Source organism: Clupea harengus, chromosome 16, assembly GCF_900700415.2.
Source record: "Clupea harengus chromosome 16, Ch_v2.0.2, whole genome shotgun sequence".
NCBI lineage: Eukaryota > Metazoa > Chordata > Actinopteri > Clupeiformes > Clupeidae > Clupea > Clupea harengus.
The window spans coordinates 3238342-3251045 of NC_045167.1; the positions used below are offsets into that span (position 1 = coordinate 3238342).

At 47.5% G+C, this 12704-nt stretch overlaps 1 protein-coding gene across 3 annotated transcripts; it reads right to left on the minus strand.

The window, feature by feature from the left end:
- Positions 1–542: 542 nt before the first annotated feature.
- Positions 543–12680, minus strand: foxn2b (forkhead box N2b). Of its 3 annotated transcripts, none has more exons than XM_031582733.2 (7): positions 12448–12680; positions 6106–6686; positions 4847–4992; positions 4459–4514; positions 3611–3679; positions 2116–3322; positions 543–1963 (listed from the first exon to the last, which is right to left on the minus strand). In XM_031582733.2, the coding sequence occupies exons 1-6, from the start codon at positions 12506–12508 to the stop codon at positions 3018–3020; spliced, it is 1218 nt and encodes a 405-aa protein (XP_031438593.1). In that variant the 5' UTR covers positions 12509–12680; the 3' UTR covers positions 543–1963; positions 2116–3017. The 3 variants fall into 3 exon arrangements, with proteins under 3 accessions (XP_031438593.1, XP_031438594.1, XP_031438595.1); XM_031582734.2 differs by having other exon boundaries at positions 4847–4971; positions 12448–12678; XM_031582735.2 differs by having other exon boundaries at positions 12428–12448.
- Between the last annotated feature and the right edge of the window lie 24 nt (positions 12681–12704).

The following is a 12704-nucleotide window of genomic DNA, read 5'->3' on the forward strand; positions in this document are numbered from 1 at the left end:
TCCACAAAGGCTTCCATAAATATGCGTCATGAGGCTCAGAAGAGAACCATGAGTTCACATTTTGAGAAATGTATATAAAATAAATATCCTTTATATTTAGGCTACACATTTTTGCACGTGCATTTGACTGATGACTCACTTTACTGATTTCATCCTGTAGCCTACCTCTGCAGAATTTCTGAAATTCTGAGTCAAAATGTCATGACTGGGTTGTAATGTTTTATAGGCTAAAATGACATGACGTAAGCATGAGCTGAATATTCTCAGAAAATTAAAAATAACGGAGAGATAAACTATGTAGACCACTTAAAGCTGCACGGCATTTTGATATGTGATGTCCAATTACTAGTGGGAGCTATTTTTAGTGGACAAAGTGCGTTTTGGAGCCAGAGTCGAGTCCACCTTGCAACCAAAACAAACAACCGGTAGGTGGCGGCCTTCTCTACAGTAACAAATACACTGCCACTGCTGAAACTCACCTCGTGCAGTTGTGATGACCTCCCTTCAATTTTGACCAGATGTGAAGTACACAGAACACAGCCTCTAGTATAACAATTATTTTTTTATTTGTAATACCATATATAATGCAATTGCATATCTTTGGCAAAAATAAACTTTATAAACATTTTATGAACAAAGGTTAGCATACAAAAACCAAAGGGTCAGGTAGGTCAGTCAGACATGGCAGACAGGCAAAATTATAGTGGTTTGGCAGCTCTTAGTTAGTAGAACATTACATAATAATAATTATTAACAACAGAATAACAATATGCTTGGATCTTCATTTGTAATGAGATTAAATACCCATGTCTTCTTTGAGGAAGGCTATAAAAAGGTGCTACAACTGCATAATACCTGCATAATACCTGACAGATGTGTGATACATTCATTCTGGTGACAATACTTAGCACTGGACAGAAACAGACATGCAAGAGAGCTTAGCAATGATCCTTCATCCACATGTCTGCCAGTCATCTTTTCTCGAGTCTTTCGACCCGTGTCAGCTGCCACTACACCATTGTTATGACAGGCTTATGTAGTTTCTATATACCCTTCCTCAAAGAATTTCAGGCAGATTCAGTAACTTATCACTATTTTCCTGTGTGACTGAGTGAGGGGGGGGAGTGAACATCGAGGCAGGTGCTCCGTGGCTCTTCTTACCGCCCATCCCTCGATCTGCGCAGACGCAGGCCGGGTGGATGTCTGCCGCGCAGACAGAACTGGTTCTATATTGCTTAAACCCACCCAGCTGCTTTGGAGCTCAGCACGTACGTGACGAAGGGGGCAGTCGGCACGGCCACGACGCCCCCACAGTCCAGAAGCTGCTGCCAGACGATGGAAAACATTTCACTGTTCCAGTACGGCACCTCCCCTTACCTTCCATCTTCCTCACGCAACACCGAGCGTGATGCTGATCGTTCCTCGTTATCCGCTTCTCCCAGTAGCAGTTCAGGGCACATGCTCCACAGGGCTTTATCACTACTCACAGCAAAGAGTCATTCCTGGCAGTAAATGGGTTAGAATGAGGGGATGGCTGAGGGGGACAGTATACTGAGGGGGCTGCTGCTGCTGCTGCTGCGCTCCGCATCAAGGACTGGCAATGGCTTTCCCGTATAATCCAGAGGGGGTTGCCTGAACCTTGGACCAACAGAGAGGCTTTCACCAGCACGGCCCAAAACCATGAGTGGCAGGATCTGGCACATCTGACGGCACCTACACTTTGGCTATGCCACACGCGTTTCTCTGTGGAAGAAACCAAAACAGCAATCTCGAGGGGGGGGGGGGGGGCCTGTACAGAAAACACAGGCTCTTCCCGTCCTTTTGGTTGGGAGTGATGCCTTGCTTTTCTCCTTCACATTGTTTCTGGATTCCTCCCAGACATCAGAATACCATTTCAACACACACATGAACAGTCAGTCCACAACCTGGAGGTCCAGCACTCTTCTGACTGCAAGAGGTATTACTAAAGAATGGAGAGAGAGAGGAGATGACAGCACCAAATGCAACAAATGAAAAAACACCAACAACACACATTCATTTTCAGAAAGTAAACACACACACACACACGCACGCACGCACGCACGCACGCACGCACGCACGCACGCACGCACAAACCCTGTGGTCTCAGTCTGTTGGTCACAGCAGACTGCTGAATGATGTTATGGAAGCAGAGGAGACCCGTGAGCACAGAGTGAGGATGTATCATCGGAGTCCCTGGGTCTGATGGCAGATATGTAGGACCTGGTCTTCAAACTGGTTTCTCCTTTCACGTCCTCCCTCAGTTGTGCTCCATTCAGGCGTTTTTTGGAGCTGAACGTTTGATTTATTCTGCAGAATAATGGCGCAGGAAGAGGAGTGCTTCCCCTAAACAGTCACTTCCCCTCTCTCTCAGCACTCTCTAGGAGTTCTGCCAATCTCAGGGTGCCCAGCCAATCACAAAGTCACAAGTTCATGACATCACAATCACCAAGACAAAAGATACAAAAATAAAGAACTACAGGTATGTCTGAATCAATGAATTATTGCATCTGAACCAGTCTTAATAATTAAAAATCAATGGCACTTTCACTGTTCTCCATGTTCACAATTAAGAAGGACCACAAAAACTCCTAAAAAGTTGATTGAAATCCATGCGCTCATGTTCGTTTTCTCAAGATGGAAGCATGCAACTGTCCTTTAAGGGATTACTTTTTTTTTTTTCTTCTCACAAATCCAGTTAAGAAAAATGTCATGTGATATTAACTCTTAACTAGCTTTTTTTTTTTCCCCTCCCTCCCGTTTCGTTTTGTGATAAAAACAAAGCGAAGTCATCATATGGCTTCCAACTCCTGTGAGAGTCCATATTGCCATGTGTGGTGGGGGGGGATGGCAGACTGAAGGCAGGGAAGGCTTCGCTGGAACCAAAGGGGGAGGGGGGGGGGAGAGACTGCGGGTCGCGTCACAGGCTGAGACAGGGGTCCTGCACGGGTGGGACAAAAGGTCAAAGGCCGGCGGCCGGCGGCGGCGGGGCGCAGCCGTCACTTCCTGCTGATTTTCCTGCTCTTGCGGCCACGCTGCTTGGGCACCTGAAGGCTGGGCCGCACGCCCGCCAGGTGCAGCAGCGAGCCGGCGGCCTCCTTCAGCTCCTCGTCCAAGTCGGCGTGCCTCAAACGCACGCGCTTGCCGCCCACGGGGCCGGGAGCCTGGGCCCGGCGGGCGGAGGGGACGTCCCGGGAGAGGGGAGGCGGGGGACTGCTGCTGTAGTTATGGTCCTGCTGGGGGTCCCGGCTCACCAGAACCACCTCCCCCCGCCGAGACAGGTCAATGGGACCCTCCTGATCATCTGGGAAAGAGAAAGGGAGAGAAGAGACAAGAAGAGGAGCAGCCCGAGAGAGAGAGAGAGAAATGAAGAAGGGAATATATATTAGGGGATATGATAGAAAGCAGTGCACAAACATATATGAGGGTACCAAGCTAGGTCTAATCGCAAAGAAGGGGGATATATGAATTTAAAACAAGTTGGAAAAGAAAACTAAACAAGGACTCCATAAACAGGAGAGAGGGAAGAGCCACAGAGGAGGCAGACATAGAGAGGGAGAGGTGGGGGGATGAGAATGGAGATGGCTCTTACATGGATCCGAGTGCTGCTCAGAGGCAGACTTTAACAGCATCATGGCCGTGGCTGCATCAAAATCAGACTCTGCAATAGGAGAGAGAGGTTTGACAGCCGCTGATGTTGGCAACAGACTGCTTCCTGTGAGTGTGTGTGTGTGTGTGTGTGTGTGCGTGTGTGTGTGTATGCGTGTTTGTGTGTGTGTGTATGCGTGTGTGTGTGTGTGTGTGTGTATGCGTGTGTGTGTGTGTGTGTGCCCATGCCACAAAAGAGATTCACTATGTCTCTCCCTCACTAACCAGTTGTCAAGGTTACAGAGACCAGAGTAGAGGCAGCTCGTCTTAGTAAGACATTTAAAGGGGATGGAGGCTCGGGTGTGTGATATATCTGACTGAGTGTGAATAGCTAGTGGTGGTGTGTTTTGAAGAGTGTAAGAAGGATGTGGGCACAGCTAGCAATGTGTGCGTTTCATATCAGTGTGTGTGTGTTTGTGTGTGTGTGGGTGTGTGTGTGTGTGTGTGTGTGTGTGTCTGTGTGTACTGTATGGATTTTATAAAAGAGGTTGTGAATATAAAAAATAGTTGTAAATATTTGTGTACAGCTCAATAATTGGGTATATATATGTGTGTGTGTGTGTGTGTGTGTGTGTGTGTGTGTGTACATGTATGTGTATAACTATAAATTAGTCCTTGAATGATGTGTTTGCGTGAGTGTGTTTGCAGGGAAATGCCAGTGGCGTGGGATGCATATGGCCGAGCGACATGTGACATATGATAGAATGTGACTGATGGCGTAGGGGGTAGATGGCTGGGGGCTCTGTGGGGGATGGCATGTGTCCAGACTGGGGGGTGGGGGGGGGGTCTTACCTCTCAGAGCACTGCCCTGTTCCATCAGCAGCAGGTGATGCGGTGGAGAGGAGGCACTGTGGACAGAGACGACACATGGTTGACCGGCCAGTACAGTACATCACACAAGGGTGCATTCACCATTATGACGTTTTAATTATTAACAATTTTGACAGCAATCTTATGAAGGCAGGCACTGCACTTCAAGATAGCACCAGTAGACGGCGTCTTTCTGGGCTAAATTTTTACTCAATTAATGAACAGAGGCATTTTCAGCCAACATTGGGAACTGATGGAAGTAGGTATGTACAAGGCTGTTAAGGTCTTTGCTAACATCCTTTAGTTTGTGTTCGCCTTTGTGTGTGTAGGTGTGTGAGTGTGTGTGTGTGTGTGTGTGTGTGTGTCTCACCTGGGTGGGGAGGCAGGGGGGGTGTAGAAGGCGTGTGTGTTTGGAAAGTGCTGCTTCCTCAGGGCCTGTGCCAGGGTTGGCCGGAACTCAGGGTCCACACACCAGAGAGAGCCTTTCCCATTGGTCTGGAGAGGGAGGCAGCACCGCTATGAGCCAGATTATATGACATCAAATAAAAGACGGCTGAACGAGATCCGTGATTGGATCCCTGTGGAATGCAGGTAGTGTGATTAAGAGGCTTTTGGTATGCAAGGAGGCCCTGTGTGTTTACTAGCTTCAGCATTTAGAAAAAAGAAGCTAAAAGAACTGCAGAACAATGACGTGGTCTACCTGATCCAGAATTCTGCTGGGCTACTATCATTTCAAATGGGAATGGTGGCACCTCTTTTAAGATATTTTAGTGTGTCACGCTGTCACATTAATTCCACCGTTATTCCCTTGCTAAATCCCAAGCTATTCCCGTATGTGTGCCTGTACATGTATGAGTGTGTGTGTGTGTGTGTGTGTGTGTGAGGCGTGGTCCTGCGGGGGGATATGACCTTGACTCACTTCAGCAGCCACACTCATAAACAGGAAAGAGGAAACATCACCATGGCAACAGACACCAGGCTGCGCCATATGAAAGCCGCAGATTCTCTCTTTCTCTCTGTCTCAATCACACACACACACGCGCGCGCGCACACACCCACACACATGCGCAAACACACACACACGCGCACACACACACACACACACACGCGCACACACACACACGCGCACACACACACACACATAGCCTCTGTCATGTCAACATTCATTTCACCAATGTGCCTTGCCTTAACCTGCCTACAACACCACCTACATTAGCAACAACAGACCAGAGCTAGCCGAGCACACAGCTCATTACTCATCTTCCCTTCATCCTAAGCATCCACTAAACACCTACCCCAACAGTGGAAGCAATACGCCCTGCTCGCCATTAAGTCACACTTCACATGGAGCATCTTAAAAATGACAGAGAATGTGTAGATTTCACCCAAAAAACACCCTCGTTCCAGAGCCTTCTCCTAACCTGAAATAGACTGCATGGAAGCCTCTGTTCCCCCACTGTGCTGAAGCAGCAATATACTGTAGGGTTGTAATGAAGCTAAGCCTTGGGATTTGAGAAGATTGGCTGAAAGGACATGCATTACTGTTAATTATTCATGTACGAGAGTAGTGTGTGTGTGTGTGTGTGTGTGTAGTGTAAATGAGTGTGTTCTTCCCCTCTCCCCCCTCACCTTGCCCAGGCTGCGCTCCACCTTGCGGAAGCACTTGTTGAGGGAAAGGTTGTGGCGCACCGAGTTCTTCCAGCCGGTGGGAGCGCTGGAGAAGTAGGGGAAGTGCTGCAGGATCCAGCTGTAAATGTCCTTCACCGGGAGAGACTTGCTGGGCGACTGCTCGATCGCCATGAAGATGAGCAAGGAGAAAGAGAAGGGCGGCTTGGACTTGAGGGGGTCCCTCTCTGCGGCTTGGCCCCCCGAGAGAGAGGAAGAGATGGACGAGGAGGAGGAAGAGGAGAGGGGGTGTTCGTCCGGCGAGCCCTCGATGTCCTCGGGGCCTCCCAGGCTGAAGTTCTGGAGCAGGTTCTCGTGGAGCCAGTTGAGGTTGGTCAGCTCCTCGTCCTCCGTGGTCTCGCCCTCCGTCCCGGCGCCCCCCGTCCCGGCGCGGCCCAGGCGGTCCAGGCTGGTGGCCAGCGGGCTGGAGGCGCTCTCGGCCTCGGGCAGCGTGCCCGCTCCGCACGCCCCGCCCTGCGACCCTGGTGACCCTGCTTTCTTATCTGGAGACATGCCGACGACCGGGCCCATCAACCCCGGAGGGTCTGAGGAGAGACGAGAAGCAAGAACAGAGGAGAGTGAAGAAAAAAAAGGGGAAATGAGTTTAGTTACACGCAGGAGATGCTATTGGTTGGGGACTTCCCCCCAGCAGCCAAACCTCTCACATGCAAGTAATCACACAGCAATCATCCAACAGCCTAGCCTAGACAACCACCGTACTGGGCCTCAACGCTTAACACTCAACAACAACAAAGAAATGCACCTTTGTGAACATTTCACTGGGGTTGGAAAGTGGGCAAGATGTACATTTTCATGTTACGCTTTACCTTGGCAGTTAAACCACTGCCATCAAACACCTTGTATGGGATCAGTCTGCAGGTAAAAGGCACCCTCTACAAGCACTACTAGACATGTCTTGAATGTGTTTCCCTCTAACCATTCATTTAGCTAATGACAGCCCACAGGCAGGCAGGCAGCAGGCAGCAGGCAGCAGGCAGCAGCCTCCCTCCACATTAGATCTCAGCCTCCTGCCCCCGCCCCTCTCCTCTGAGGGCGAGACAAGATGAAGGGGCCTTTCTGAAGCTCTCAGCAGTTAGTGAAGGGCCTCTTGGGTGTCCAGTCAAGTGCCTGAGACGGCTCTGATCTCGCTCTCTGTGCGCAACCAGCTTGCACCACAGCAGGTCGGATGCCAGCAGACAGAGACTGTGCGCAGCATGCATGCTAGGTTAACAGGTACATTCATCGCACTGTGAGCGAGCATACATCACTATCCCCATACAGTGATCGGATACAAAGTCATCTACCGCTACAATTGCAACCTTGATTTTAAGCTTTCTTAAACAGCCACACCAACAACAAAAATGGAATCGCCAGTGCCCCTACATTCAATTCAGTACACTACATTCAATTCAGTGCACTACATTCAAGTCAGTACACTCCATTCAAGTCAGTACACTACATTCAAGTCAGTACACTACATTCAAGTCAGTACACTACATTCAATTCAGTACACTACGTTCAAGTCAGTACACTACGTTCAATTCAGTACACTCCATTCAAGTCAGTACACTACATTCAAGTCAGTACACTACTCTGCTCTGCACAAGCTCTGATTGTTCTGAGATGACCAAACAATGGTGCAAGGGTCATAGAGCACCTTCCCCCTCCTGATAAGCAGTCGTGTGCTGTCTGTCTGAGGGAGAAGAGGAAGATCTGTCTCTGGGCTGAGATGCCGTCTCACTGAAGCCAGCGTGGAGCACAGCGGCCCCGTCTAATGGAGCAGCGGCAGCAGAATTCTGCTGAATATCGATAAATAAATCATCGCTCTGAAGTGCAGCAGAGCTCTTGCTCTGACTAGCCATATATGGGCTAAAATCTGCCACAGCACTGCCCTGCCCTGCCACTGGCCTGGCACAGCCCATCAATAAATAAATAATCACCTTAAGTGCTTCTCCGTATTACTCTCTCTCTCTCTCTCCGTCTCTCGACCGCCCATCTCATTGGGTTTCTTGGGAAAGTGCGGTGACAGATAGGAGAGCATCTTCCTCTTTCAGACTTTCTGTTCTCATGGGGATTGCACTGAAATCCAATCCTTCAGCATCCAGTTTTCACACAGGAAGAACACAAAAGTAGAACGCGGCACTGCAGAACACCGTAGCATTCCAGCGGTAGACCGGGGGGGAATAATGGTACACTGAAACCAATTATGGAGTCTTTCTTTGGCAATTTAGTGAACTCGCTGGATAAAATACAGGTTTATAGGACACCATTTTTAAAGTAATACAACTGTACAGTATGTGATTTTAATTCTAAGAACTTAGTAAGACAATCTTGTTCTCTTCCATGGGGTGATGAACCTGCTGGTGCTTTTACAGCCCCCCCCCCCCCCCTCCCAAAGACATCCAAACAAAAAGACTCCAGACAATAGCAAGGGCCTCATTAACCCCCATTAGCAAGCCAAAGCAGAGCGCCTCTGCTGCCCGATCATTAGCATGCTGCTATCTCCCTGTTCACACATAACCCACAAACAAACACACTCACACAAACACAATGCTAACAGCCTTTAGCCACTTCAAACACACAAACAAAAGCCCGTTACACTATTGTCTGCGGGGCACCATCACAATACAAGCGCAAACCCACACCCAGTCAATCCCAGTGTTTTAGGGTGTAAGACCATGGGTAAACAAGTATCCACCCAAGTCTTCTCCAAGGGCCATACTTCCGTATCGATGTGTATTAATGCAATCTCTAGGAGATGATTAATTCAACATCAAAGACCTGCTTCGTGTACTGGTTTGTGTCAGTGTTTTGGTATTTACCTACAGTGCATGAATGTGCATCATTTGTACAGGATCACCAGATGTCTGCCGTTTAACAATGTGAGGGGGAATTCATAGCAGGGAGCATTTTCTAAAAATAGTTTCTTCTTTCCACAACATATCCCCCTTCATCACCAGTGCGTGGAGTTTTCATCCCTCAGCTTAAGTTCTCCCTGTATGGGAACAGGCTATAACTTCACCACTGCTGGGGCATCAGACCCACCCTGCCAGTCAAGAGGTGGGGAAGAGGACCCATGACATAAAAAGCACTGAAGCACACCACACACAGGCCTTCAGATATACTTCTTGTGATGGCAAACTACACACAAACATTCTCAATATACTTTTTTTTTTCCAACTTTATCGCAGACAACATTATCAAGAGGAAGCACAGTGTGTTATTATGTCCAGCAAGATAAATAACTTAGTAGTAGAATTGGCATATAGGCTATGCTAAATGTTCAAGGACAAAGGACGCACTGTCCCCTACAAACAGTCCCGTTTCCTATTCTGGAACCGACAGAACCACACTTTGCCAGCTTTTCTGCCTCAAACTTTCTTCTGCAGACTTCCTATCTGAAGTAAAATGCTTTGAAGGTCCCAAGACTTCAGAAGACTGACAATAATTTACATTGTGGAGATAACAATAACAATATTTTGCAGATGTACGCTATGTTCTTTCCAAAAAGGTTCAGCATTGCACTGAACAAAATCCTTGTAATTTGCAATTTTTGGGATAAAATCTGAGTTGTGTGCCTCCATTTGTGTCCTAATCCGTTGCAATGCCACGTTCAGTAGTGTATTGCCTTCCAAGAAAGCTGCAACCATTAACAATCTGCACTATTCACCCCAGAGTTTGAGTTGAGTACACATTGCAGCATGCAGTACAGGAGTATGTGGGTACACTGTGTATGGTATATAGAGAGAGACACAACAGAGGTAGCTTTTGATACTTACTGCTGCCTATGACAATTCCCACTGCACACTTTATCAGTCACAATCTGATTCGTGTCTCACTGAAGACCAATTCCTTTCTAATTCTTCTGCACCTCTTGAGCTAAGGCTGGTCTGACCAGACAACAAATCCCTGGATTTCCTCATCCAGCTTCACTCTGTCTTTTTTTTAAACCTAGACAGTTGCCTCCCGTCTTCTGTGCGATGTGACCTTCTGCCACAGTTCACAGCAAAAACAATGTTGTCATTTCCCTCTGTGGATTGTATTGTGTCTATTAACTATCCAACCGTCTCATATCGACAGGGCCAAAGGAGATGATGGACTTACATCAGCATGCTTAAGACAAACTGTTTTTACACCACTCATTGTACACCATACAGCAACATATATAGGTCTATTTATCTACATAAAGACAAACAAGCAAACGTGTCCAGCGAATCTGAGGCGGTCAGACTGGCTAACACCTCTACTCATGGTAACAAAGAGTCTCTTGTGGATTTCATTGTGTGTGTGTGGGTATGTGGTCACGTTTAAAACACCCAAGCTTCTTAGGCCTGCTCATGAAAAGCTTGTGACAACTGGGATCTCAAAGCCTACAACCACAGGATCTACTGGCATTTCAAACCACTACTCAGAACAAAACTGGGATCTCAAAGCCTACAACCACAGGATCTACTGGCATTTCAAACCACTACTCAGAACAAAACTGGGATCTCAAAGCCGACAACCACAGGATCTACTGGCATTTCAAACCACTACTCAGAACAAAACTGGGATCTCAAAGCCTACAACCACAGGATCTACTGGCATTTCAAACCACTACTCAGAACAAAACTGGGATCTCAAAGCCTACAACCACAGGATCTACTGGCATTTCAAACCACTACTCAGAACAAAACTGGGATCTCAAAGCCTTCAACCACAGGATCTACTGGCATTTCAAACCACTACTCAGAACAAAAAGTGCTCCCATGTAACCATAGGGACCAATACAAACTCTGGGAAACAGAAAATAATAATCAGATTATATGTTTGATATGGTATGTAGTACGCAGAGTGCATCTGTGTGAGGTTCCCCAACTGCATGGCTTCCTGGTAGCACAGCAGTGACAAGCATGAATGCTAGTCACTCCCATGTATTTCCTGCCATTGTTAGGTTTTCCGCCTCCAGTGTTCCCCAACTTGGCTTCAGAAAAACACAGATTTTATCCTCTTTATTGAGGGAAGCCAATATTGGGAACAACAGTCAAATGAGTGTAGTGCGATGAAAAAAAAATCTGGTTTCCGATGGACAAACTCAACACTGATTTAGTCTTAGTTGCCCTCTAAGCCAAGTGCTTATTTGAATCTCCGAGGCAGTTGTTGTGATTACACTACACTACTACATGCACTGAGTATTCCAAAAACACTAAACCGAACTCAGACTCTCGCCCCACCAGTATGACCCCCCCCTCTACGATCACTGTGATTCAGGGCAAAACTGACCCATCCAAAAAGCGCGACTGTAACCCTTGTGACACCAGCGCTGCAGTGCTAGCAGTGGCAGCACTAGCATCAATACTACTGGAGGGGAGAACAACCAACTGGTTGACAGAAAGCCCAGAAGAAACATGACAGAGGGAGGGCAGACTGAGGGACAGAAATCCAGGCCATTTGCTGCTCAAATTCAGAGTCGCCACTGTCATTACATTACCGATCCCTCGTGTCCACACGTCTCTATGGCAACCCCCATGTGGCAGCCTCCTGGGGCCACTAGCTATGCCACCAGGGGCCCGCACACAGAAGGCCCAAAAGCAGAGGAGGCATGTGCAGCTGGAGCTATTGTGAGAGGTTTTGGGGTGTGGGTGGGGGTGGGGCCATTTAGAACATAAAATTTGAATGTGAGACTTAAAAATGAACGTGACACTGTGACTTTAAAAGCACCGAGCAGTTCATAGTGCCAATCTCAAATCATCAAATGAAGGTGCAACATTACAGTTTGACATGGGACACTGACATTCGGACGGCAGTAAAGAAGCCCCAAGACTGCTTTTGCTGCACAACACTTCCTCAGTTTTTCTGTAGCAACTATCTTCTCTCTCACACACATACACACACTTGCTCTCCAGATCATATCTGCCACAGAGAGGGTTATAATGAGACTAATTAATTTCCCTGCCAAGTGTCAGGAGAGCACTGAGCAGGGGATTGTTCGCCCTGTCCTACAGAAGTCCTCAAGAGAGGCTGGAAATAAATACACACAGTTGGCTCAGGGTTAAACTATGCTAAACTGCCATTCAATAACAGTAGCTCAGACACAGTGAAGGATCAAAATAACTAGGCAACTGTCTTATATGGTGCCTTTTTGTCTAGGCTATTGCCATATTGATACTTACTTGATACTAACCCTAACCCTAGATGTAGACACCATAGATGTCATTAATTTATACACAAGCAAGTAAACAACTAGCTTTTCACAACATCAGTGACAACGTAAGAAAATGAAGTGGCGATTATGAATTTGAATTACAATTTCAAAATACCCCTTACTCCGATTCCAAGGAGGAGAAAGTGAGGAGGGCAAATTAGCGCTCCAGCCACGAAGTGACATGTCGGCTGTGCCCTCGTCGTGAGTGGTAAACAGTCAGAAGCATGAAACCAGAACTAAATGACATGATCATGTGACAGTCGGAGCAGAACGACGGAAACAAGTCGCCTACTCGTCCCTTTCCATCGGCCATCGCTCATCTACGCGGTGCCTTTGACCACGTGTCAATGTCACTCACAAAAATAAGCTGCCAGCCCTG

Bases quoted from the DNA above. Each gene is read 5' to 3' on its own strand.
- foxn2b (XM_031582733.2), bottom strand. From the start codon at position 12,508: ATGTCACTTCGTGGCTGGAGCGCTAATTTGCCCTCCTCACTTTCTCCT. The intron at 6,687-12,447 runs GTAAGGGGTATT...GTCTCTCCTCAG, and splicing joins TTCTCCTCCTTGGAATCGGA to ACCCTCCGGGGTTGATGGGC. The intron at 3,323-3,610 runs GTAAGAGCCATC...TCTCTTTCCCAG, and splicing joins TGAGCAGCACTCGGATCCAT to ATGATCAGGAGGGTCCCATT.